The following is a 27,946-nucleotide window of genomic DNA, read 5'->3' as shown; positions in this document are numbered from 1 at the left end:
TGCCTCCCCCCATTACCTTTGATGCCCTCACTAATCAAGAGCCTGTTAACCTTCCATTTAAATATACTCAATGACGGCCTCCACAGTCGTCTGTGGCAACAAATTCCACAGATCCACCACCTTCTGGATAAAGAAATTCCCCTTAATCTTTGTTCGCCTCTCTATCCTGAAGCAGTGCACTCTGGTTCTTGACTCCTCCACTATAGGAAACATTCTCTCCACACCCGCTATATCTAGACCTTTCAATATTTGATCAGTTTAAGACCATAAGATATAGGAGCACAAGTAGGACATTCGGCCCTTCAAGTCTGCTCCGCCATTCAATCATGGGCTGATCCAATTCTTCCAGTTATCCCCACTCCCCTGCCTTCTCCCCATACCCTTTGAAGCCCTGGCTAATCAAGTACCTATGTATTTCTGCCTTACATACACCCAATGACTTGGCCTCCACAGCCACTTATGGGAAAGATTCCACAGGTTTACCACCCTCTGACTAATTTCTCTACATCTCTTTGCTAAATGGAAGTCCTTCAATCCTGAAGTCACGCCCTCTTGTCCTAGACTCCTGTACCATGGGAAATAACTTTGCCATAACTAATCTGTTCAGGCCTTTTAGCATTCGGAATCTTTCAATGAGATCCCCACCCGTTCTCCTGAACTCCAGGAAATACAGCCCAAGAGCTGCCAGACTTCCCTCATACGGTAACCCTTTCTTTCCTGGAATCATTCTCGTGAATCTTCTCTGAACCCTCTCCAATGTTAGTATATCCTTTCTAAAATAAGGAGCCCAAAACTGCACACAATACTCCAAATGTGTTCTCACGAGTGTTTTACAGAGCCTCAATATCACATCCCTGCTCTTATATTCTATACCTCTAGAAATGAATACCAACATTGCATTTGCCTTCTTCACCACCAATTCAATCTGGAGGTTAACCTTTACGCTATCTTGCACAAGGACTCCCAAGTCTCTTTGCATCTCTGCCGTTTGAATTCTCTCCCCATTTAAATAATAGTCTGCCTGTTTATTTCTTCCACCAAAGTGCATGACCATACACTTTCCAACGTTGTATATAATTTGCCACTTTTTCGTCCATTCCCCTAAACAATTTAAGACTCTCTGTTTCCTCAACACTACCTGCTCCTCCATCTATCTTTGTATTGTCGGCAGATTTAGCCACAAATCCATTAATCCCATAGTCCAAACCATTGACGTACATCATAAAAATTAGTGGTCCCAACACCGACCCCTGTGGAACTCCACTGGTAACTGGCAGCCAGCCAGAATAGGATCCCTTTATTCCCACTCTCTGTTTTCTGCCGATCATCCAATGCTCCACCCATGCTAGTAAATACCCTGTAATTCCATGGGCTCTTACCTTGCTAAGCAGCCTCATGTGCAGCAATTTGTCAAAGGCCTCCTAAGTACACCACATCCACTGCATCTCCTTTGTCTGCCCTGCTTGTAATTTCCTTAATAGCTGTAGGTTAGTCAGGCAGGAAAGTCTTTCAGGAAACCATGCTGGCTTTGGCCTACCTTGACATGTGCCTCCAGGTACTCCATAATCTCATCCCTAATAATCGATCCCAAAAAATTCCCAACCACTGATGTCAGGCTAACAGGTCTATAGTTTGCTTTCTGCTGCCTCCCTCTCTTCTTAAATAGTGGAGTAACATTTGCAATTTTCCAGTCATCCGGTACAATGGCAGAATCTATCCATTCTTGAAAGGTCATCGTTAATGCCTCCACAATCTCTCCAGCTACTTCCTTCAGAACCCGAGGGTGCATTCCATCAGGTCCAGGAGATTTATCCACCCTCAGACCATTAAGCTTCCTGAGCACCTTCTCAGTCGTAATTTTCACTGCACAGACTTCCCTGATACTCTTGAATGTCCGGTTAACCCCCAGGTTTCAATAAGATCACCCTTCATTCTTCTGAACGCCCAGAACTATGAAATGCTCCTGATACGTTAACTCTTTCATTCCTGGGACAATTTTCTATAACATCCTTTAGACCCTGTCCGATGCCAGCACATCCTGTCTCAGATAAAGGGCCCAGAACTGCTCACAATACTCCAAGTGCGTTCACCACCCCCCCAAGCTCACCCATCTCCCATTTCTTCCTTCCACAACTCCACTCCTCCTTCCCTCCACCCTTGCCCTCTCTCTCCACAAGTCTCTAGCTGCTACTCTGACCCTCCCCACCGGGCTCGCTGGAGCATCACCTCTTGACGTCCCCGTGGATGAGGCTAGGGTTACTGCAGTGCATGAACTGGAGTGCCCGGGCGGCCCCCAGCGCCACCTCGACCCTCTGCAACCACGAGAGCGGAGCTGTGCCATCCTGCAGCGGAGGGAGCAGGAGTGGGAAAGAGAAAGACAGAGGGCATAAGGGACGGAACTCACCCCCGGAGAGGGACTGGGTGCACAAGCAGAGAGTGGGGTCGAGAGGAAGAGGAATCCGTAACGCGTGACATAATCTCAGCCACTCGTCCTCTCTAGTCTGCCTTGCTGTTCCCTAATCCTCTGTTGCCCTCAGTTCTACTCACCCGTCTGGCACTTCCCCCACTCAGGGTGGCACTAAGGGTGGGCTCACCGATTCTCACAGGCATGTGTGAGTGTGTCCTGTCTGTTTGTGTGTATCTGTCTGCCTCTGCGTATGGGTGTGTTTGTACGTGTTAGATTCCACCCCACCGACTGATGAATTAAACACCCACTGTGAATTGCCCAGCGAGTGTGGGGCTGAGGGGAGTGTAGGAACAATAAGAACTGGAGTGAGCGTGGGGTTGGTCCCAAAGGGAGGGTGCTGTTTGGTGAGGAGTCGGTGGGCAAGTTTCTCAGCTTTCTCACTATGCAATGTCTCAACCTCCCACAGGTTACAGAGGCACAGGGGGTGCAGATTCTGGAATCAGGAACAAGAGCAAATTACTGAAAAAACCCAGGGGGTCAGGCAGCATCTGTGGAGGCAGAGGAGTGGTCTACCTTGCAGACTGGGAACCCGAATCAGAAATCCTCCAGCAGATTATTTTTCCTGTGACACACACACAGTGTGTTGGAGGAACTCAGCAGGTCAGGCAGCATCTATGGAGAGGATTAAAGTGTTGATGTTTGGGGCCAAAGGTCTTCATCAGGATTGGAAAGAAGAGGGCGGATACTTTAGCTACATATAAGAAACTCTTAGACACAAGAATGATAGAAAAATGGAGTGCTATCTGGGAGATGACTGTGTGGAGGGAGTTTCACTCTGTGTCTGACCCCGGGAGTGTGTGATGGGACGGTGTGGAGGGAGTTTCACTCTGTGTCTGACGCCGGGAGTGTGTGATGGGACGGTGTGGAGGGAGTTTCACTCTGTGTCTGACCCCGGGTGTGTGTGATGGGACAGTGTGGAGGGAGTTTCACTCTGTGTCTGACCCCGGGAGTGTGTGATGGGACAGTGTGGAGGGAGTTTCACTCTGTGTCTGACCCCGGGAGTGTGTGATGGGACGGTGTGGAGGGAGCTTCACTCTGTGTCTGACCCCGGGAGTGTGTGATGGGACGGTGTGGAGGGAGCTTCACTCTGTGTCTGACCCCAGGAGTGTGTGATGGGATGGTGTGGAGGGAGTTTCTCTCTGTGTCTGACCCCGGGAGTGTGTGATGGGACGGTGTGGAGGGAGCTTCCCTCTGTGCCTGACCCCGGGAGTGTGTGATGGGACGGTGCACAGGAAGTTTCACTGTGTCTGACCCCAGGAGTGTGTGATGGGACGGTGTGGAGGGAGCTTCACTCTGTGTCTGACCCCGGGAGTGTGTGATGGGACGGTGTGGAGGGAGTTTCACTCTGTGTCTGACGCCAGGAGTGTGTGATGGGACGGTGTGGAGGGAGTTTCACTCTCTATCTGACCCCGGGAGTGTGTGATGGGACGGTGTGGAGGGAGCTTCACTCTGTGTCTGACCCCGGGCGTGTGATGGGATGGTGTGGAGGGAGTTTCACTCTCTGTCTGACCCCAGGAGAGTGTGATGGGACGGTGTGGAGGGAGTTTCACTGTGTCTGACCCCAGGGGTGTGTGATGGGACGGTGTGGAGGGAGTTTCACTCTCTATCTGACCCCGGGAGTGTGTGATGGGACGGTGTGGAGGGAGCTTCACTCTGTGTCTGACCCCGGGCGTGTGATGGGAAGGTGTGGAGGGAGTTTCACTCTCTGTCTGACCCCAGGAGAGTGTGATGGGACGGTGTGGAGGGAGTTTCACTGTGTCTGACCCCAGGGGTGTGTGATGGGACGGTGTGGAGGGAGCTTCACCCTGTGTCTGACTCCGGGAGTGTGTGATGGGATGGTGTGGAGGGAGTTTCACTCTGTGTCTGACCCCAGGAGTGTGTGATGGGACGGTGAAGAGGGTGCTTCACCCTGTGTCTGACCCCGAGAGTGTGCGATGGGATGGTGTGGAGGGAGTTTCACTCTGTGTCTGACCCCGTGAGTGTGTGATGGGATGGTAGGAGGGAGTTTCACTCTGTGTCTCTCCTGTGCTGTCCTTAAGTGTTGATGCTTTGAATCATTCCAAGTTCACACGTGTGTGGATTTCTTAAAACATATCTGCAGTGCTTAATGGATTAGATGAGGGAGATCTATAATGGTAAAATCTCTTCTGCCTGCATACAGTTCAAATCCCTCCATTCCTGAATATTTATGAGCCTTTTTAACAACACTATCTGCCTCCACCACCTCCCCCAGCAGTGCTTTCTCTCTGCATAATCGGCTTGCCCCACACATCTCCCTTAAACTTTCCCCTCTCTTTCGCCCTAAACGTAAGCTTCTCCAGGATTTGTTCAAAGCTGATGTGCCCCGGCCTCAGCTCTTCTCACATGCAATTCCCCGTAGTCAGTTATTTATTGTTCTGATTCGCAGTGTGTGTACGTGCAGGTGTAAGGAGAAACTCACTTGCCGCAGCAGTACAGGCACGGAGCACCAGAGAAGCAGCGTGCACAGGAGAAACAGAAGTTAAACAGAGATCAGCACAGCTTGGACAAGAGAGAAGACAATTAGAACAACAGTGGTCACGGTGTTGCTGGAATGAGGTCGCGATCAGGGCTGTGCCAGGAGGTTCAAGTACCGAATGATTGAAGGGTAGTATCTGTTCCTGAACATGGTGGTGTGGGACTTCAGGCTTCCGAATCTCCTGCCCCATGGGAGCTGCCAGGAAATGGTGGGGACCTTTGATGGTGGATTGTTGAAGCAGCGCCCCTCAATTCCTTGATATTTCAAAATGTAATTTTTTTTTGTTAAGTGCCCCTTATCTGTGGAATCCATCAGCATGGAGGGCCACTGAGGCCAAGTCATCAGGTTCATTTAAGGCTCTCAGTCAGGTGGTTAAGGTTTATGGGGAGAAGGTGGAACACTAGTCTCGACTGAATGGGAGGTATCAGACTCGATGGGCCAAATGGACTCCACTCCTACATTTTACGATCTAGTCTTCATGGAGGATATTCACCTGTCTCTGTGCCAGAGGAAGTGATCAAAGGTAGAAGGGTGGCGTGGTTCACATAACGCTATCATAGTGTCAGTGACCCAGGTTCAATTGCCACCGCAGTTGACACGTTCCGCCCAAGACGGCGTGGGTTTCCTCCCACATTCCAAAGACGTACGGGGTTAGGCTTGGCGGGTGGCGGGTCCGCTATGTCGGAACTGGAATGTGTAGCGACACTTGCTGCTTCACCTTCAGACTGTGTTGCTCGTTGACACAAACGACACATTTCATCGTACGCTTTGAGGTTTGGGTGTGTCAGCGACAAGTAAAGTGGGTGGGTGGGAGAGATAGGAAAGGGACTTGCTTTGCTGCAGTTTGGCCGAGCATTGTTGGCACCGGGATGTGTGGCGACACTTGTGGGCTGCCCCGCGGCACAACCTCTGCTGCGTTGGCTGTTAATGCAAACAACGCACTTCACTGTGTGTTTTGCTCTTTGTGTGATGAATAAAGGGATCTGAAGCTGAAACAGGGAGAATTGCAGCAGCCATCACAGGTACCTGACACTGAAGGCGTTCTTGTAGTGAGCCATTTGGCATGTAGGTGTACACCAAGCAGTAGACCTCATCCTCCACGCAGCAGCCGGCCAGGTCCACGATGTTCGGGTGTCGGTACCTGCGGGGGTCCAAGGTGGGAGGTGCGGTTAGTCTCACGGGGGTACCAGATCACACAACTGAGCAACACACACAAAATGCTGCAGGGACTCAGCAGGTCAGGCAGCATCTCTGCAGAGTAATAAGACAGTTGACATTTCAGGTCCAAATCCGTCAGGACTGGAAAGGAAGCGGGGAGAAGCCAGAATAAGAGGGTGGGGGCAGGTAATAGGTGAGGGGGAAGGTGGGTGGGTAGGGGAAGGGGAATAAAGTGAAAAGCTGGGAGGTGATAGGTCAAAAGTAAAAAGCTGAAGGAGGAGAAATCTGATAGGAGAGGAGAGTAGACATGGGAAAGAGAGGAGGAGGAAAGGCACCAGAGGGTGGTGAGCAGACAAGAAGGGCTAAAAGGGGAGCCAGAGCGGGGAATGGAAAGACAGAGAAGTGGGGAGGGGGAGAAATCAATATTCATGCCATCAGGTTGAAGACTACCCAGAGGGAATATGAGGTGCTGTTCCCCCAACCTGAGAGTGGCTTCATCATGGCAGTAGAGGGGGCCATGGATCGACATGTTAGATTGAGAAGTGGAATTAAAATAGTTAACCATCACGAGACCCACATTTTGTAGCGGACAGAGCAAAGCTGCTTGATGAAGTAGTCCCTGTCTAAGTCAGGTCTCACTGATGTAGAGGAGCATAGGAAGTACCGGAAACAGTAGATGACCTTGAACGACTTGCGGGCTTTTTAAAATTTAGAGATCCAGCACAGTAAGAGGCCTTTCCGGCCCATCGAACCCACACTGCCCAATTACACCCATGTAACCTCCCATCACATACATCTTTGAATCGTGGGAGGAAATCAGGGCACACAGAGGAAACGCGCGCGGTCCCATACTCCCAGAACATGGGAGCGTGGCAGTTAGCGTAACGTTACTAAAGAGCCAGCTGTCTGTAACGAGTTTGCTCTTTCTTCCCTTGCCTGAACTGGAAGGACTGTCTGGGGCTTTGAATGGTGATGAGGGAGGAGGTGAAGGGGCAGGTTTAGCAGCTGAGGGCTAAATCAAGAAACCAAGGTATAGCAACCAAGCCTCTGCGGCAGACCATCCTCTGGAGGAGCTCGGAGGGTTGAACAGCAGCCGAGGAGGGAAGAATGCCAGAGATTCAGGTTGAGAACCTCTGGAGGTGGAGCGAAGTCAAGATGGCTCTAAACAGCGACTCCTTTGCTTGCATCTTCGGAATCAGTTCTATTTCTATCCTTGATATCTCTTTTTTCCCTTCAAGGTTCTTTTGAAGACCCTGACCTGGAGTTACACTCTGACTTTGGTCCTTTGTGGGAATGGGACCCGCCCCAGGGCCTCACGACCGGCCGCTTTTTGATATCCCAAGTACGCGGCCTGGAAGACTAGCACGCCTTCAGGGTTCCAGACTTTCAAGGCTCTGGGATGGGCTGATTCTGGGCCGGTGCCCCTGACTGAAGCGTCGCGGGAGAACACAGAACATCAGGAGCAGCAGGTTAGCTGCAGGGGATTGTGTGTCTGGAGAGCTGCACCTTTCTGGTGCCTCTCTGGGCACAGAGCTCAGAAAAAGCAACGCAATGGACTTTTAATGTCGTAAATCAGCGAGTTGTTTGTTATGTGTCCCCTCCCGCTGTGAAACAGTGACACCTCTTATTCCTTATTAGGGAGAGAGAGAGAGAGCCTGTGGTGTGTCGAATACCAGGTGAACGAGCAGTCTTGGGGGTTCTGCAAGTCTGTTTCTTTATCGATGCTTTGTTGCACGATTGAGTGCCCGGTGGAGGTTGCTGATGCTTTTTTGCTGGTGGAGGTGGAGGGGTCGTGGCTTTGCTCTACTTCTGCATGGGGGGGCAGCTGTGGGGGGGCTTTAGGGCTCTAACATTTAACTGTCATTCATTCTTTGGGGTACTCCTCTGTTTTCATTTATGTTTGCAAAGAAAAAGAATATCAGGATGTATATTGTGTACATTTCTCTGACATTACATGTACCTGTTGAAACCTATTAAACCTGACTCCTCCCTCTGACACTGCTCAACCCGGCGAGTTCCTCTGGTGGGTTCTTTGTTGCAGATTTCTTCTTTCGTAGCAGTTTGTCATCTAAAACTTGGACAAACATGTATAGATACACAGCGGAGAGTATCCTGCCGGCCTGGTACGGGAACACCAATGTCCAGGAACGGGAAATGAGTAGTGGATGCAGCCCAGTCCATCACAGGAAAAGCTCTCTCACGACTGAGCACGTCTACACGGTGCACTGTCACAGGAAAAAAGCACCTATCATCAAGGTCCCCCATTAACCTGCCTGTTATTTCCTCAAGGAATTCCAACAGACTTCTCAGGCAAGATCTCCCCTCAAGGAAACCATGCTGACTTCGGCCTATTTCACCGTGTGCCTCCGTACCCCATAATCTCATCCTTAATACCATAATACAAACCCCATTTCCAGAAAAGTTGGGTTTTTTTTCCCAAAATGCAATCAAAACAAAAATCTGTGATATGTTAATTCACGTGAACCTTTATTTAACTGACAAAAGTACAAAGAAAAGATTTTCAATAGTTTTACTGACCAACTTAATTGTATTTTGTAAATATACACAAATTTAGAATTTGATGGCTGCAACACACTCAACAAAAGTTGGGACAGAGTTAAAATAAGATTGAAAAGTGCACAGAATATTCAAGTAACACCGGTTTGGAAGACTCCACACTAAGCAGGCTAATTGGTAGCAGGTGAGGTATCATGACTGGGTATAAAAGTAGCATCCATCAAAGGCTCAGTCTTTGCAAGCAAGGATGGGTCGTGGCTCACCTCTTTGTGCCAAAATTCGTGAGAGAATTGTCAGTCAGTTCAAAAGGAACATTTCCCAACACAAGATTGCAGAGAATTTAGGTCTTTCAACATCTACAGTACATAATATTGTGAAAAGATGCAGAGAATTCAGAGACATCTCAGTGCGTAAAGGGCAAGGTCGGAAACCACTGTTGAATGCGTGTGATCTTCGAGCCCCCAGGCAGCACAGCCTAAGAAACCGTCATGCTACTGTGACAATTATAGCCACCTGGGCTCGGCAGTACTTCAGAAAACCATTGTCACTTAACACAGTCCGTCGCTGCATCCAGAAATGCAACTTGGAACTGTATTACGCAAGGAGGAAGCCATACATCAACTCTATGCAGAAACGCCGGCGAGTTCTCTGGGCCCGAGCTCATCTCAGATGGACCGAAAGACTGTGGAACCGTGTGCTGTGGTCAGATGAGTCAACATTTCAGCTAGCTTTCGGAAAAAACGGGCGTCGAGTTCACCGTGCCAAAGATGAAAACAACCATCCTGATCGTTATCAGCGAAAGGTGTAAAAGCCAGCATCTGTGATGGTATGGGGGTGCATCAGTGCCCACGGCATGGGTGAATTGCATGTATGTGAAGGTACCATTGACTCCGAGGCGTATATTAGGATTTGAGAGAGACATATGTTGCCATCAAGGCGATGTCTCTTCCCGGGACGTCCATGCTTGTTTCAGCAGGACAATGCCAGACCACATTCTGCACGGGCTACAACAGCGTGGCTTTGTAGACACAGAGTGCGTGTGCTTGACTGGCCTGCTGCCAGTCCAGATCTATCTCCTATGGAAAATGTATGGCACATCATGAAGAGGAGAATCAGACAACGGAGACCACGGACTGTTAAGCAGCTGAAGTCTTATATCAAGCAAGAATGGACAAAACTTCCAATTGCAAATCTTCTACAATTAGTATCCTCAGTTCCAAAATGATTAAAAAGTGTTATTAAAAGGAAAGGTGATGTAACACAATGCCTCTGTCCCAACTTTTGTTGAGTGTTTTGCAGCCATCAAATTCTAAATTAGTGTATATTTACAAAATACAATAAATTTGGTCAGTAGAACTATTGAAGATCTTTTCTTTGTACTTTTGTCAGTTTAATAAAGGTTCACGTGAATTAACATATCACAGATTTTTGTTTTAATTGCATTTTGTAAAATATCCCAACTTCTCTGGAAATGGGGTTTGTAGATTCCAACATCCTCCCTGCCACTGAAGTCAGGCTAGCTGGTTTATAATTTCCTTTCTTCTGCCTCCCCCTCTTCTTAAAGAGTGGAGTGACATTTGCAATTTTCCAGTCCCCCAGAACTATTCCAGAATCCAGTGATTCCGAAAGATTATTGCTAATGCCTCTGGAGTCTCGCAGGGGTGCGGTCCATCTTCTCCAGGTGACTTATTTCTTACTCTGGCTCATCTTGTTTCTCAGTCCTGATGGAACGTCTCGGCCCGAAATGTCGACTATAATGCTTTCCATAGATGCTGCCTGGCTTGCTGAGTTCCTCCAGCATTTTGTGTGTGTTACCTTCAGACCTTTTAGTTTTCCCAAGCGTCTTCTCTCTAGGAATAGCAACAATAATCACTTCTTTTTTTTTAAATTTTTTTATTAGTTTTTCAAAACATTTTACAAATTAAAAACCCCAAATCCTAATGAGGAACATTAAAACAGTGCAAAATTAAGCATACAATAACAATATGCTACAAAGGAAGAGAATTTAACAAAAAAAAGCACCTAAATTAAAGACAAGTAAGCTTAGTGTCCTCCCCAAGCCCCACAACACAAGAAAAAACAACAACAACTCCAGACCAACCACAACACAATATAGAGAGTATAAGTCAGGACAGCCAAGCTCCCAGACTGTGAATACACTCAGCAACAAAGGGTAATAATGCCTTCTACCAGAAAAAAAAGGAGCTGAAAGCAAGGGACCGAAAAGAAAAAAGACCCTCGTCAAGAGGAAGGTTATGAAAGTACTCGATAAAAGGTCCCCAGACCTTATGGAACTTTAGATCTGAATTGAGAACTGAATAATGAATTTTTTCGAGGTCCAAACAGGCCATGATGTCGTTAAGCCATTGAGCATGAGTGGGCGGGGCAACATCTCTCCATCTGAGGAGGATCAAGCGTCTAGCCAGGAGAGAGGCAAAGGATAATATTCGGCATTTGGTCAGACCCAGACATAAATCTGTCTTGCCCCAAAAACCGAACAGAGCAATTAAGGGGTTTGGTTCTAGGTGCTGATTCAGAATACACGATAACGTAGTGAAGACATCTTTCCAGAATTTCTCCAAGCTAGGACAGGACCAGAACATATGGATGAGAGAGGCCACGCCCCTCTTGCATTTATCACAGAGCAGACTGACGCTAGGGTAGAATCGAGATAGTTTAGATTTAGACATATGGGCTCTATGAACAATCTTAAACTGTAAAAGGCAGTGGCGAGCACAAAGAGAGGTTGAGTTAACCGATTTGAGAACTGAATCCCAGCTCTCCTCAGATAAGGAGATATTTAAATCCTGCTCCCAGGCCATTTTGATTTTATCCATGGGGGCCCGTCATAAGGCTGCTAGTTTATCTCAGATGATTGATATTAAGCCCTTACCTAGTGGATTCATGGAAAGAAATAGGTCCATAGCATTTTTCACAGGCATTTCAGGAAAGTTAGGAATTAAAGGAGCAATAAAGTGTCAGATTTGGAGATATCTGAAAAAATGAGCATTGGGCAGATTGAACTTAACAGAGAGCTGCTGAAAAGAAGTGAAGCGATTATCAATGAAAAGATCTTCAAAATGTCTAATGCCCTTCCTATACCAAACCTGGAATGCTGAATCGTATGTAGTAGGTAAAAAAAGGTGATTATGAGCAACAGGGCTGGAAACGGAAAACCCCTGGAAACCATAGCATTTCCTGATCTGAGCCCATATACGCAAAGTGTGTCTAACAAGAGGATTAGCTATTGATCTGGGCAGACTACTAGGGAGTGCAGAGCCAAGAAGCGCAGAGATAGATAATTCTTTAGTGGAGCTCAGCTCCATCGCCACCCAGTTAGGGCACTCGGGTTGGCCATGGAAAACAGACCAGAAGGTAGCACAACGTATATTAGCTGCCCAATAATATAAACGAAAGTTAGGTAAAGCCATGCCACCCTCTTTTTTAGATTTTTGGAGATGGATTTTATTAATTCTAGAGTGTTTATTCTGCCACAGATATGACAAAATAATAGAGTCTAAGGAATCAAAAAAAGGTTTAGGAATAAAAACTGGGATAGATTGAAATAGGTATAAAAATTTGGGGAGAACATACATTTTAACAACATTAATACGACCTACCAAAGACATAGATAGAGGTGACCATTGTACCAGACTCTGTTTTATAGCATATGAAAGATTGGCAAAGTTTTCACGAAAGAGATCTTTAAACTTCCTTGTGACTGTAATTCCAAGATAAGTAAATTGATTATGGACTACTTTAAAAAGGGAGATCACGAAATGTTAGATCTTGTGCTTCTTTATTAATTGGGATAAGTTCACTCTTATGTAAATTAAGTTTATAGCCAGAGATCTGGCTAAACTGGTCAAGAAGTGAAAACATTAGAGGTAAGGATGTAGACGGATTTGAGAGAAAGAGTAATAAGTCATCAGCATAGAGAGAAACTTTATGCTCAACACCCCCTCTCCAAATCCCAGTCAATTCAGGGCAGTTTCGAAATGCTATCACCAGAGGTTCCATAGCCAAATCAAAGAGAAAGGGACTTAAGGGGTATCCCTGGTGGGTGCCACATTTGAGATTAAATACTTGGGATTTCTGAAAATTAGTTAAAACAGAAGCAGTAGGACACAGGCACAGCAATTGGATCCAAGAGATGAAACTTTGGCCAAGGTCAAATTTTTCTAAAACTGCAAAAAGGTAGTTCCACTCTATACGATCAAATGCTTTCTCCGCATCGAGGGAAATAACACATTCAGGATTCCCAGTTGGACGTGAGTATAAGATATTAAATAAACGCCGAATGTTAAAAAAAGGGAGACGGTTTTTAATAAAGCCTGTTTGGTCATCAGAGATAATGGAGGGAATGATGGTTTCTAATCTATGAGCCAAAACTTTAGCTAAGATCTTTACATCAACATTGAGCAGAGAGATCGGCCTATACGAGGAACACTCTGTTGGGTCTTTGCCCTTTTTTAAAAGAAGAATAATAGATGCCTCACTAAAAGAGGGTGGCAATTTGCCGTAATTAAACGAGTCAGATAATACTGAAAGTAACTGAGGAGAAAGAAGAGAAGAGAATGATTTATAAAATTCTACAGGGAACCCATCAGGTCCAGCAGATTTCCCTGAGGACAGTGCAGAAATTGCAAAAGATATTTCTTCTAATGACACAGGCGCATTGAGTTTGGCTTTGAAATCAGATGAAAGTGAGGGGATATTCAGATTCTGTAAAAATTGATCAACAGAGATATTGTCATTCAGAGATTCAGAGGAATAAAGCAGAGAATAAAAATTTTTAAATGCGTCATTAATTTCTAAATGATCCGATGTAAAGTCTCCGTTCTCCTTCCGGATCTTTGTAATATGTTGTTTGGCTTTGGAACGCCTCAGCTGATTGGCTAGAAATTTACCAGACTCATCCCCATGAATGTAAAAGCGACTCTTGCTTTCGAGAAGTTGGCGTTCGACAGGTTGAGTGGACAGAAGGTTAAATTTAGTTTGGAGTTCAACGCGCTTCTTGTATAATTCAGGGTTCTTAGTTTGGGCATATATTTGATCCAATTCTTTAACCTGGTTAATGAGGTCTAATCGATCTGCACGGGATCTTCTGTTGAGATTTGCTGTGTAAGAGATTATTTGCCCCCTCAGATATGCTTTCATGGCATCCCAGACAATCTGGGATGGCACTTCAGGTGATGTATTAGTGTTAAAATAAAAGGTTATCTGATCCTTAATAAATTTAAAAAAATCATCATCCAATAGTAAGGTTGAATCAAACCACCAGTGTTTATTCCTCTGAGGGAGACCGGGCAAATTCAGAGAGTAATAGGGGCATGGTCAGAGATCAGTATAGTCACAAGAGTGGGCAAATGGAATAAGTTGGTTATCGAGTAAGAAATAATCAATTCTAGTGAAGGTATGGTGAACATGTGAGAAAAAAGAATAATCTCTCTCCGTAGGATGGAGGAAACGCCATATATCAGAGATGCCATAATTAGAGAGAAACGATTGGATAGCTAAGGCAGATTTAGTAGGTGGTCTAGTAACAGAGGACGATCGATCCAAATTAGGATCTAACCAACAATTAAAGTCACCACCCAGTATAAGAGAGTATGAGTTTAAGTCTGGTAGTGAGGAAAAAAAACGTTCAAAAAAATTAACATCATCAAAGTTGGGGGCATACAGGTTTGCTAGTGCAACTTTAGTGTTATATAGTTTGCCAGAAACAATAATAAAATGGCCATTTATATCAGATATTTTATTATGGAGTTCAAAAGGAATATTTGAGTTAATAAGAATGGAGACTCCCCTAGCTTTAGCGGTAAAGGATGAATGAAAATGCTGACCCGCCCACTTTGACAGAAGCCGGGAGTTATCAAAACAACGAATATGAGTTTCTTGAAGGAAAGCAATGTCAGCTTTGAGTTGTTTGATATGTGAGAATACCTTCCTCCTTTTAACAGGGTGATTCAATCCCTTTACATTCCAGCTCACGAATTTAAGTGCACGAGCCATTATCAATTACTAATGCATAAAAGGCAGAAGGCATATAAAAAGTCAAGCAGTACAATAGCAGTCTGGGAGCAGAGATGTAAACATAGATTCGTAAAATCAAAACATATACATGTCCTGAGCAATAAAGAGATATAATATATACAGTGAGTGATGTTGGAACTAGAAAACCTACCCCACCCACACAACCCAAAACTAGACGGCTACCAAAACAAGTAGCTAGCTCTACCAAAAAAATTAACCCAAATACAACTTCCAGATCTGTGTCATTAACAGCGGTTCCGTATAAATGCTATAACAAATAGTAACAAGTTTATGCACTAGAAAACATAACTATAGATTAGAACACTTTCTGCAGGAATATAGAACCTAATACAGAGAAAATCGGAAGAGGACCAAAACTAACCTGCCAGCGAAAAAATTATAGAAGAATAAAGTAAGAGAAAGGAAAAAAAAGGATAAAAAAAAGGAGAGGAAGGGGAAAATGATAAATTCAAGACGAGTATTTATCAACCATTTACAGAGGAGAAAAGAATTCAGAGATTAGAAAAAAGGGGTGAAGAAAAGAAAAAAAAGAAAAAAGTATAATAAAATAAATAAATATAAAAAGAAGGAAAAATAGATCGGCAATTAAACTGTGAACCAAAAAATAGGAAGGCCTTCACTAAAGACTTCAAACCTCCAAAACAAGTTAAAGTCAGTTGTAGAACTCTGTAGATAAAGTTGTACAAGAATAAAAAATAGTTTACACACACACCAAATCCAGGGAGAGATTGTCAACAGCCCTTAGAGTCTCGATGAATAATGTCTGAATGATTCAAGTAAAGTCTGAGTCCAGAAAAAGTAAGTTTACTACGAGAAGTACTTATCCACCATTTTAGGAGGTCTGATCGGGTTCCGAAGATGACTGGATAGCCGGAAGACTTGCCACAAATGCTTCAGCTTCCTTCGCTGACTTAAACCATTTGTATTTTCCAGTGTTAAGCTTGATTCATAGATCAGCAGGAGAACGAAGAGAGGGTTTAAAACCACGATCAAAAAGCACTTTCATTGCGCCTTTAAACTCAGCGCGCATCTTTAAGGTCTGAGGTGCAAAATCTTCCACAAAGCGAATGGTTGTATCCTGGAAAATAAAATAACCTCTGCGACGTGCCTCTACGATCAGACGGTGTTATACCTGGTATTGATGGAAGCACAAGATTACTGGTCGCGGGCGGTTGCCCAGAATTCCGGTGGGAACATGGACCCGCTGTGCCCGTTCGAGCTCAGGCGGGTTCGGGAGCAAATCTTTCCCGAATATCTCACAGAGAAACTTGGCGAAAAACTTCACTGTTGATCCCTGTTTGGTGACCTCTGGCAATCCAAGAATTCTAAGATTGCAGCGCCTGCTGCGATTTTCGAGATCCACCGTTTTGAAAAGGAGTTTGTTACACTTTTCCTCCAAGCTGGAACAGAGAGTCTCCAAGTATCGAACATGACTTTCTAAATCTTCAGAAGTCGAATCGATGCGAGATAAGTGTTGGGCATGTTTGCCCACCTTGTTGTTGATTTGATCAATCTTGACCTCCAACTGTTTGAAAGCGGTTTTGAATTCCTTGAAAATTTCATCTCGGAGCTGACCGAGCGCAGCCAGGGTCTCGTATGAGAGAGCCGTAGCTTCCTTTCTCCCGGATTTAGAACTCTTGCTAGACATTGTGAGTTAGATGTGTTCACAGGCAAGTAAGAGATACCGAAAAAGTTCCCAACTAAGGTTTAAAAAATGGAGACATTTAGTGCAAAGATAGCGACAGTAACGGAACAAAGGTTCGGAGCAGCTAAGCAATCGCCATCCTACCGGAAGTCCAACAATAATCACTTCTAACCTCTGACACTCTTGTATTCCTGGCATACTGCTGGTGTCTTCCATAGAGAAGACTGACACAAAAAAACTTTTAAAGTTCATCTGCCATTTCTTTGTCGTCGTCCCCCCCCCCCCCATTACTACCCTTCTAGCATCATTTTCCAGTGGCCTGATAACCACTCTCTGTCATGGTCTCGATCATTGATTCCCAATCTTGCTCCTAATTTTCTTTGATTATGCCAGGGTCCCAATCGTGTATTTCCCAAATTGCTTCCAATTCTCTTTAACAATGGCACACCTGGTTTCCATCAAAGACTCAGTATAACAATTCCTACGTCACAACCACTATTTGCCAGTTCGTTTGTGTTTTTTTCTTGTGAATAAACTATGTTTCCCAATTGCTTAGCTCCAGTTTCAAGGTACCTAGGAGATTCTGTTTCTCTGAGTCAAAGCTCTGTGTCAAGATCCCTCCTGCTTGCTGTTCGACATTTACGCCGATGTAAACATCCAAACTCAATCTCTGTGTCTGTGTCCTGCACTTGGGTTCGCTCCAGTCGCTCATTGCAACAGACAAACGGGCCACTACGGACCCAGCGGACACGAAGACCCTCCAACAAGTCCTCGCCAGCCAGGGCTCCCTACCGGGTCTGCACGATCAACTCCTCCGGGAGGTCATGGAGAACCTCCGTTCCCTGTCTGCTAACATAATGAAGATCAGTGACCAGGTGGACTGTTTATCCACTAATCTTACCACATCCTCTCCTGGAACTCACTCAAACCAGCCCAGACAGTCAGTAGTGGCAACCCCCTCTAGGTATCAGCAACACCCCCACCAAGAGAACCACACACACCTGAACCTGAACTCTATGTTGGAGATTTGGGGAAGTGCCGGGCCTTCCTTCTGCAATGCCCTTTGGTGTTCAATCAGCAGTCATCCACTTACTCCACAGACAAGTCAAAGGTGTTGGGGTTGTTGCGGGGAAGTGCCTTAGCATGGGCTACAGCAGTCTGGAATAGTCAGCTGGATATCTGCTCTTCATTCCCCATTCAAAAGATCTTTGACCGCCCCATCCGTGGTAAAGATGCCGCTAAGCGTCTACTTACCCTCCATCAGGTCTCCCGTAGTATTCCGTGGGGGTTCTGGACGTTAGCGGTCGACTCGGGGTGGAATGATGAGGCGCTCCAAGGGATTTTCCGGAATGGCCTCAGCAACATGGTGAAGGACGAGTTGGCAGCAAGAGATGACACCGACAGCCTGGGTACACTGATCTCCCCAGTCTTCGAGAATGCCATAGGGAAAGATCTGGTTGTCCACCACCATTGGTCACTCCACAGCATTCATTCCTGCCTCCCACAGAAGAACAAGTCCCTCTCCTCCTTCTGCTCCAAGAGTAGTTCCCAGCCCGGCCATTTCCACTGCCCCGGGAGAGGAACTCATGCAGCTGGGATGGAACTGCCTCTCCCCCGCTGAGCGATTCTAGAGATTGAGAACGGGCGAGTGTCTATATCGCAGCCAGTCCAGCCACTTCCGAGCTACCTGTCCCCTTTGACCAAAAGGGAAGGCTCACCAGTAGAAAGGGGGACCCTGGTAAGCCCGACAACATTCCGTTCCGTTCCCAGAACCAGGATGCAGATCCCGGCAACTTTATGTTACAACAAACACTCCAGTGCTGAGGGCAATCTTCAGGACGATGACATGATTTCCCAGGCCAGAATTCCTCGGGAGACGTTGAGTGCCCCTCTGAGGCCCGGGCACTGGACAGCAGACTTCTGGCCCAGGTCACACACTGCACAACACCCCTGTCTCTAATTCTCTCCAGGAACCATCGGGAGCAGGTACAATTTAAATTAATTTCCTCCCCTCAAGCTCCTATAGTTCTTGGGTATCCCCGTTTGGTCTGCCATAATCCTCACATTGACTGGTCCACTGGGAAGATAGTCAGGTGGAGCCCGTTCTGTCACTCCACTTGTCTTCAATCGGCCCTGTCCGCTGTGAAAGTAAATACGGCCTCGTCTGCTGCTGAGACCCGTGACCTCTCCAAGGTTCCAGCAGAGTACCACGATCTGGGAGAAGTGTTCAGCAAACAAATGGTCCTTTCCCTGCCTCCACAGTGCCCTTGTGACTGCACAATCGACCTTCTCCCCAGGGCCTCTCTACCCACCAGTCGGCTGTATAACTTGTCCCGACCAGAAAGGGAGGCAATGGAGGCGTACTTAAATGAATCTCTCACGGCAGGCATTACCCGACCCTCATCCTCCCCTGTTGGTGCAGGTTTCTTCTTTGTGGGGAAGGAGGACAGCTCACTCATTGATTACCGAGGCCTAAATAACCATAAAGAACAAATATCCACTGCCCCTTCTCAACTCTGCGTTCGAACCACTTCACGGAGTCACCATCTTCTCCAAGTTGGACTTACGAAGTGTCTATCAACTGGTCAGGAGAAGGGAGAGAGATGAGTGGAAAACAGCGTTCAACACCCCTCTTGGTCACTTGGAATTGCTGGCCATGCCATTCGGTCTCACCAGTGCTCCCGCTGTTTTCCAAGCCCTGATAAACAATGTCCTTAGAGATTTCATTAACTGCTTTGTGTCTGTTTATTTGGATGACATTTTAATCTTCTCCAGCAATCTTCAGGAACACATCCACCATGTCTGTCGGGTTCTACAGAAGCTTTGAGAAAACAAACTATCCGTAAAAGCAGTAAAAGTGCGAATTTCATGTTTCTTCATTTTCTTGGGATACATCATCGAGAGCTGGCAAGTGAAAGCAAATCCTGAAAAGATCCAGACAGTAGCAGAGTGGCCAACACCCACAACACTCAAGCAACTCCAGCGATTTCTGGGGTTTGCAAACTTTTATCGTCGTTTCATCAGGGATCACAGCCAGGTGGAAGCGCCCCTTACTCGACTCACCTCTCCTAAGACCCCTTTTGACTGGGACCCTGAAGCAGACGCTGCCTTCTCGGAGCTGAAGAGGTGTTTCACCTCTGTTCCCACCCTCGTCCAACCGGACCCTTTTGTCAATTCATTGTGGAGGTCGACGCCTCTGACTCTGGGGTGGGAGCAGTCCTCTCCCTGACCAAAAACTTCATCCCGGTGCCTTCTTTTCTTGCCTGCTGTCCCCTGCCGAACGAAATTACAACGTAGGGAAACAGGAGTTACTAGCTGTCAAACTTGCTTTGGAGGAGTGGAGGCACTGGCTGGAGGGAGTGGAACATCCATTTATCGTCTGGACCGATCACAAGAACCTTGCATATATCCAAACCACCAAACGCCTGAATTCCTGCCAGACCTGTTGGGCAGTATATTTTGGTCGGTTCAGATTTACACTCAGCTATTGTCCGGGATCCAAGCCCAATGCCATCTCCCATCATTACATTTCCGAGGAGGACCTTCCCAACCCCGAGACCATCCGTTCGCCGTCCTGTGTAGTGGTTTCCCTCACCTGGGAGATCAAGGCCATTGTCAAAGAGGCTCAACGAACTCAGCCAGACCCAGGCAATGGACCCTCCAAACGCCTTTTTGTGCCCGACTCCGTTTGATCTCAGGTTCTCCCGTGGGGGCATATGTCTCGTTTAGCCTGCCATCCTGGGATCGATCGGACTCTGTCGCTGCTGAAGAGACATTTCAGGTGGCCCTCTGTGGCCACTGACACCTGTTCCTTTGTCTCTGCCTGTTCTGATTGTGCCAGTAGAAAAGCCTGCCACCGACCACCTGCTGGATTGCTTTGTTCCCTACCTGTCCCTAGCCGTCCTTGGTCTCACATTGCACTGAATTTCGCTACTGGATTACCCCCTTCACATGGGAACACTACCATACGCACCGTGGTGGACCGCTTCTCCAAAGCTGTGCACTTCATAGCCCTTCCCAAACTCCCTACAGCTCGGGGAACAGTTGACCTTCTCGCCCACCACGTCTTCCACCTTCATGGGATTCCCTCGGACATTATTTCTGACCGGGGCCCCCAATTCAACTCTCAAGTCTGGAGATCTTTTTGTCAAGCCCTTGGTGCCTCAGTAAGCCTGTCGTCCGGCTTTCATCCGCAGGTGAATGGTCAAACAGAATGGGCTAACCAGGATTTGGAAGCAGCACTGAGCTGCGTAACCGCCAACAACCCGTCTGCCTGGAGCAGCCATTTCGCTTGGGTAGAGTACACCCACAACTCCCTGGTCAGCACCGCCTTTGAATGCTCCCTCGGTCACCAACCCCCTCTGTTCTCCGGTCATGAAGACGACATTGCTGTGCCTTCTGTTCAGGCCCATCTCCGCCGGTATTGCAAGATCTGGAAAGGCACATACACGGCCCTGCTCTGCTCAGCCAACAGCAACCAGAGGATTGCCGATTGCCATCGGATTCCTGCACCTGATTATCAGCCTGGGCAAAAGATTTGGCTCTTGTCTAAAGACATCCCCCTCAAGAACGAGCCCAAGAAACTCACCCCCACCCCCGTTTCCTGGGACCATTCCAGATTGAGAGTATTATCAATCCCTCAGTGGTCCGACTCAAACTACTCATATCTATGCACATTCATCCTACATTCCACATTTACCAATTGAAGCTGAGATCTGTCAGCCCTTTATGCCCTCCTACCGAACCACCTCCATCCACCTGGGTCTTTGACGACCACACCACCCAGTGTACACCGTCCAGCAATTATTGGATGTGCGCTGCCGAGACAGGGGCCCCCAGTACCTGGTCAATTGGGAAGGATACAGCCTGGAGGAACGCTCCTGGATTTCCCGTTCCTTTATCTTCCCTCCTCCGTGATTTCCATCGGGACCATCTGAACAAGCCTGGTGGGTCACCTGGAAGCTCTCGTTGGGGGGGAGGGTCACGGTCCCAATCATTAATTCCCGATCTTGCTCCTAAATTTCTTTGATTATGCCATGGCCCCAATTGTTAATTTCCCAAATTGCTTCCAATTCTCTTTAATGATGGTACAGCTGGTTTCCATCAAAGACTCAGTATAAGAACATCCATATCACAACCACTAGTCACCAGGTCGTTGGTCTTTTTCCTGTGAGTAAACTATGTTTCCTGATTGCTTAGAACCATTTGTTCTAAGTTTAGCTCCAGTTTCAAGGTACCTATGAGACTCCGTTCTTCTGAGTCAAGGCTCTGTGTCAAGATCCCTCCTGCTTGCTGTTCGGCGTTTATGCCCATGTGAACGTCCTAACTCAATCTCCGTGCCTGTGTCCTGCACTTGGGTTTGCTCCAGTTGCTCATTGCCACACTCTCACCACTCTTTTATTCTCTACATATTTGTTAAAACTTTTGGCATTCTCTTTGATATTACTGGCTAGCTAACCTTCATACTTCATGTTTTCTCTCATGGTTTTTTTTAAGTTGCCTTCTGTTGTTTTTTAAAATTTTCCCAATCCTCTAACTTCCCACTAATGTTTGCTCTATTATATTCCCTCCATTTTGCTTTTTGTGTCTTTGACCCTATGGAATCCTGGAGGAAACTGATCTCACTTGGAGGAAAACATTCAGCCACGGGGTGAATGTACAGATTTATTACACAGCGTGCCAGGAATTGAACTCTGATCACTGATTTCTGGTGCTGCTGGATGTTTCATTACCATCCTGTCCTCTCCGCAACGCTTTGCAAATCAACCAAGATTAACACTACTTACTGATAAAGCTTCTCCAGCTCAGTGTAAAAGCTCTCCCTCACCGTCTTCCAGTCCAAATCAGCATCCTGAATTGACAAGAGAACATATACTCAGTGGCCACTATATTAGGTGCATCCGCTCGTTAATGCAAATATCTAATCAGCCAATCATGTGGCAGCAACTCAAATCATAACAGTGTGCAGACATGGTCAAGAGGTTCAGTTGTTGTTCAGATCAAACACCAGAATGGGGAAGAAATATGACTTTAACTGTGGAATGATTGTTGATGGTTCGAGTATCTCAGAAACTGTTGACTTTCTGGGGGTTTTCACGCACAACCGTCTCTACAGTTTACAAAGAATGGTGCGAGAAACAAAAGAACAAATAGTGAGCAGCAGTTTTGTGGGCCGATGTGCCTCGGTAAAGGAGAACGTCCAGACGGGAAAGTGACGATAACTGAAATAACCACACGTTGCAACAGTGGTGTGCAGAAGAGCTTCTCTGAACGTACAGCACATCCAACCTCGAAGTGGATGGGCTACAGCAGCAGAAGACCATGAACACACACACTCAGTGGAACCTACTAAAGTGCTTACTGAGTGTAATTGATTAACAGACTTCCGCGCCGTGTGAGATCAGCTGACGTTAACCTGGCTGCTATCTCATAAACACAACGGATGTTGCAGATGCTGGAAATCCACAGCAAAGCAACACACACACAAACTCAGCAGGACAGGCAGCATCTATGGAAGGGAATAAACATTCGACATTTCATTTTGTTGGCACACTTGCGGGCTTTCCCCAGCATGCCCTCTGCTGTGCTGGTTGTTAATGTAAATGACACATCCCATCATATGTTTTGAAGTCACATGAATATGAACTTCAATCTTGAATCTTTCGGGCCAAGACCTTCATCAGAACAGGAGGGAAGGGGGAAGAAGGCAGAATAACGAAGGTGGGAGGGCAGCGGATGGAGTACAATCTAGGAGGTAATAGGTGAGACCAGGTGAGTGGGAAGGTGGGCGGGTGGGGAGGGGTACGAAGTAAAAAACTGGGAGGGGATAGGTAGAAGAGGTGAAGGGCTGAAGAAAGAGGAATCTGAGAGAAGACCATTGGAGAAAGAGAAGGAGGAGAGGCACCAGGAGAGGTGATGAGCAGGTGGGAAGATGGGGTAAGAGGGGGTCCAAAATGCAGAATGGAAGACGAGAGAAGGGGGAGGGGCAAATAGATGTTCGTATCTTCAGGTTGAAGGCTACATTATTTCAGTACCTTTGTCCAATAGTAAATAAAAGGCAGTGGTGTTTGGAATACAGCCCTTTGGCCCATTGAGTCTGTGCTGACCACCAACTAACCATTTGTACGGACTATCCAAACACTTACCACCAGGCTCAAGGACAACTTCTATCACACTGTTATCAGGCTCGTGTACAATAAGGTAGAGTCTCTTATTCTACTCACCCCTAGATTCTACCCCTCAACTGCACATTGGGGGGAATTTATACCAGCCTATGACTGAACCCGCACGTTCCTGGGACTTGGGAGTAAACCAGAGCGCCTGGGGTAGGGTACGGACCCACAGGGAACACATTCAGACTCTGCACACACAGGAAGTGCTGGAGGTTAGGATCAAACCAGGGTCACCGGCTCTACCTGCTTCACCACTGTGCTGCTCGAGTGGAAGATGCAGGATGGAGACGATCATAGGGAACGAGTTGCCAGAGGAAGTGGTTATAGCAAGTGCAATACTATCATTTAAGAAGCACTTGCAAAGAACAGTACAGGCCCTTCGGCCCACATAGTTGAGCCGGCTCTTTAACCTATTCCAAGATCAATCTAACACTTCTCTCCATTTTTGGGTCATCCATAAGAGTCTCTTAAGTGTCCCTTAGTGTCACGGCCTCTTTGCGCGTTCCTTTCAAGTTTATTGTCATTCAACCATCTACATGTATACAGGTAAACAAAACAACATTTTTCCAGACCCAAGGTGTACAACACAGTACAAATATCTCACACACAACACAGTGGATTCCAGTTAATTGGGACACATCGGGACCAGGACATTTTGGCCTAATTAAGCGGCTTCTCCAATGTGCCAAAATTTCATGGAAATAGTTAAAAAGGAATTTTAAAAAAAGACAAACTACCATTTAACTGAGTAACAAATTACATATTTAAATGAAATACAGAGCAATTCAGAACATTACGAGGATTTTGAGGATGTAACCAGGAAGTTAGACAAGGGAGATCCAGTGGATGTAGTGTACCTCAATTTTCAGAAGGCATTTGATAAGGTCCCACATAGGAGATTGGTGGGTAAAATCAGAGCTCATGGCATTGGCGGGAAGACACTGACATGGACAGAAAACTGGTTGGCAGATAGAAAGCAAAGGGTAACGGTGAATGGGAGTTTCTCGGAATGGCAGGCGGTGACTAGTGGAGTGCCACAGGGTATTGGGACCACAGCTGTTTACGATTTACATAAATGATTTAGATGAAGGCATTGAGAATAACATCAGCAAGTTTGCTGATGATACTAAGCTGGGTGGCAGTGTGACATGTGATGAGGATGTTAGGAGAATACAGGGTGACTTGGATAGGCTGAGTGAGTGGGCAGATACTTGGCAGATGACGTTTAATGTGAATAAGTGTGACGTTATCCACTTTGGGAGTAAGAACAGGAAGGCAGATTATTATCTGAACGGTATAGAGGTAGGTAAGGGAGAAATGCAAAGAGATCTAGGAGTACTTGTTCATCAGTCACTGAAGGTGAATGAGCAAGTGTAGCAGGCAGTGACGAAGGCTAATGGAATGTTTTTTGCATTTGTACAGGGCCCTGGTGAGACTACACCTGGAGTATTGTGTACAGTTTTGGTCTCCAGGGTTAAGGAAGGACATCCTGGCTGTAGAGGAAGTGCAGCGTAGATTCACGAGGTTAATTCCTGGGATGTCCGGACTGTCTTACGCAGAGAGGTTAGAGAAACTGGGCTCGTACACGCTGGAATTAAGGAGATTGCGAGGGGATCTGATTGCAACATATAAGATTATTAAGGGATTGGACAAGATAGAGGCAGGAAATATGTTCCAGATGCTGGGAGAGTCCAGTACCAGAGGGCATGGTTTGAGATTAAGGGGTAGGTCATTTAGGACAGAGTTAAGGAAAAACTTCTTCTCCCAGAGAGTTGTGGGGGTCTGGAATGCACTGCCTTGGAAGGCAGTGGAGGCCAATTCTCTAGATGCTTTCAATATAGGTATCTTATGGATAGGGGAATCAAGGGATATGGGCACAAGGCAGGAACCGGGTATTGATAGTAGATGATTAGCCATGATCTCAGAATGGCGGTGCAGGCTCGAAGGGCCAAATGGTCTACTTCTGCACCTATTGTCTATTACAGTACTATAAAAATGGGCATTAGCTCCTAATAGTTTCCAACAGAAGAATTCATCCAGTGTACATTGTTGTCTCCTTTCTACTGACAGTAAATGAACAAAAACGCTTATTACAGATAATAGTCTGCTTTTACACAACACCTCCAATGATTGTATCCTTTTCAATTTCACTGTAACAATCGAGATACCTGTTGATACCTTCAAATTCTTTTTAGTTCCTAACTTTTTAAAGCAGTGGAACCGTTTGATTTCACTCCCGGCTGTTATCGGCATCTCCAAGCCTGAATGCCACAAACTGCAGTGAGCAAACAGTTCGGAATTGACTTACCGCTTATCTCTCACCAACTCTCAGTGACAAAAACTAACACACACACAAATTATACTATTTTAAAAGTGTTCGATCCAAGCACAGCGTGGTGTCTAATGGCCACACAAGTCAGCAAAAGTCTCCTGTCCCAATTAAGCAGCAATTAAACTGAGGGAATCCTGGCTATTTTCTCAATTCGTTTTTATTATTTTAAGAGTTTTCCCAAATAACTAGAACCTACTATCTTGTTATGTGCTGTGTTGTGTGACAATTGGCGATCAGAGTCTCTGACCATGATTGTTCTGGGCAAACTTGTCTAAAGAAGTGGTTTGCTGTTGCCTTCTTCTGGGCAGAGTCTTTGCAAGATGGGTGACCCCAGCCATTACTAATCTCTTCAGAGATTGTCTACCTGGCGTCAGTGGTGACGTGACTAGGAGTTGTGATATATACCAGCAGCTCATATCCATCACCCCCTCCCGTGGCTTCACATGACCCAGATCAAGGTGGTGGTGGGGGGGGGGGGTCGAGGCAGGTGCCACACCTTTCCCAAGGGCGACCTGCAGGCTAGCAGAGGGAAGGAGCACCTTACACCTCCTTTAGTGGAGATGCATCCCCACTCAGCCACCCCAAATTATTCCACTATATTACCACAAATAAAATATATTGAAAATTAACATTTACGACACGGGTTAAAAAGAGTACAACACTAATGGCGGTTTGCACTTGAGACCTGGGTGTGGCAGGGAGTTCCGTGGCCCCGCGGCCTGGCGGAAGAAGTTGTTTCCCATCCTAAGTCTTTGTCCTCAAGCTAAGGTACTTCCTGCCTGGAAGTAATGGCAGGAGGTCAAAGAGATTGTGGGACAGATGGGAGGGACCATTAACTGAGAGGCCCACTTACATGGAAGTACTCAAGTTCATGTAACTAAACTGAAGATCATCTCACACAGTGAGCGAGGGACATATCCAACACCCCCAGAGCTGACTTCATCAAAGGAGGCATGTCTCCTCGCTGCTCACCTCTTTCAGCCTTTTGACCGCGTACTGGGTGTGCCGCATCAGTGCCCGGTAAACGCAGCCAAAGCCCCCTTCACCGATCTTCTGGTTTTTCGCGAAATTGCATGTGCCTTCTCTGAGCTCACTCAGTGGCCAGTGGAACACTTTCTTCGTAACGGAGGGCAGGGTCATTGGACGAGACACTGGAGGGTCCTAAGACAGCAGGAAGAAAACATTTATAACAATATAGAAAATAGGACATTGCAGTGGATCACGGGCCCTTTGTAGTGCTGACCTTTTAGTCAACTCCGTATTCAACTCCTCCCTCCTACACAGCCCATTGTCCTTACAGACATATGCCTATCTGGGCAAAATGCTGGACAGCTCAGGCAGCATCTACAGAGAGGAGTAAGCAGCTATGTTCCCTCTAAGTGTGCGTGCACACGTTTTTCAACCAGCGTACAAAGGAAATTAATATGTGCACAAAAGGTTAGTTACCTGAAATAATGCAGTAATTAATAATTACACTTATTGAAAATAATCTTTTAGCTAAATGTTTCTGTTAACTAGTTAGTCTGGTTTCCAAACACCACAATGCATGTCAGTGATTTACATCACCTCACCTTTCCTGTTTCAGTTTGTACAGCTGAATCATGGCATTCCAATATCATGATTTTCTAACTGAAAATACTGTAATAGTTAGACAATTTAATGATTTCAAATTTTCCATGCAAGGAAAGATTAAATCCAAACTGATTTCAAATTTTGCTCAGATGGTGGCATTTGTACTTCAAAATGAACAGTTCTGCGACCTTGCACAGTTGATGGACATTGTCTAGTGCGGACTGTGAGCGAGGTTTTAGCCTAATGAATCTACTGTAAAACAAGCTAAGAAACCATTTAGGTGAATGTCATTTGGATATGTTAATGAGAATCAAAAGCTATCAACTGGATGGAAGCTCTATTAGTCTAGATAGAGTTTACAAAGAATGGGTAAACGCCAACTACAGGAGAGAGAAAAAATAACTGAGAGACTTAAATACATACGCTATTTTGTTGTTATTCTGTGCAGTTTTATGTCAAATATTTTGTAAACCTACATAAACTGTGCCACGTCTGCATTCAGTGCGCACATACTTTTGTCACAGGAAAA

The 27,946-nt window shown here is 46.2% G+C and overlaps 1 protein-coding gene across 2 annotated transcripts in view; it reads right to left on the bottom strand.

Annotated features, from left to right (window-relative positions):
• Positions 1-27,946, bottom strand: part of irak1 (interleukin-1 receptor-associated kinase 1) — a 118,010-nt gene that overhangs the window by 30,258 nt on the left and 59,806 nt on the right. For both annotated transcript variants that reach the window (XM_059949638.1, XM_059949637.1), the window contains 4 exons: positions 26,818-27,006; positions 22,128-22,192; positions 5,991-6,105; positions 2,227-2,342 (listed from right to left, as the gene is read on the bottom strand). In XM_059949638.1, coding sequence (XP_059805621.1) covers positions 2,227-2,342; positions 5,991-6,105; positions 22,128-22,192; positions 26,818-27,006 — 485 coding nt within the window. The remainder of the gene's footprint in view (positions 1-2,226; positions 2,343-5,990; positions 6,106-22,127; positions 22,193-26,817; positions 27,007-27,946) is intronic.

The sequence above is a fragment of the Hypanus sabinus genome, chromosome 24 (assembly GCF_030144855.1).
Source record: "Hypanus sabinus isolate sHypSab1 chromosome 24, sHypSab1.hap1, whole genome shotgun sequence".
NCBI classification, from domain to species: Eukaryota; Metazoa; Chordata; class Chondrichthyes; order Myliobatiformes; family Dasyatidae; genus Hypanus; species Hypanus sabinus.
The sequence above is the reverse complement of the archived record's forward strand: the minus strand, read 5'-3'. Positions and strand labels throughout refer to the sequence as shown.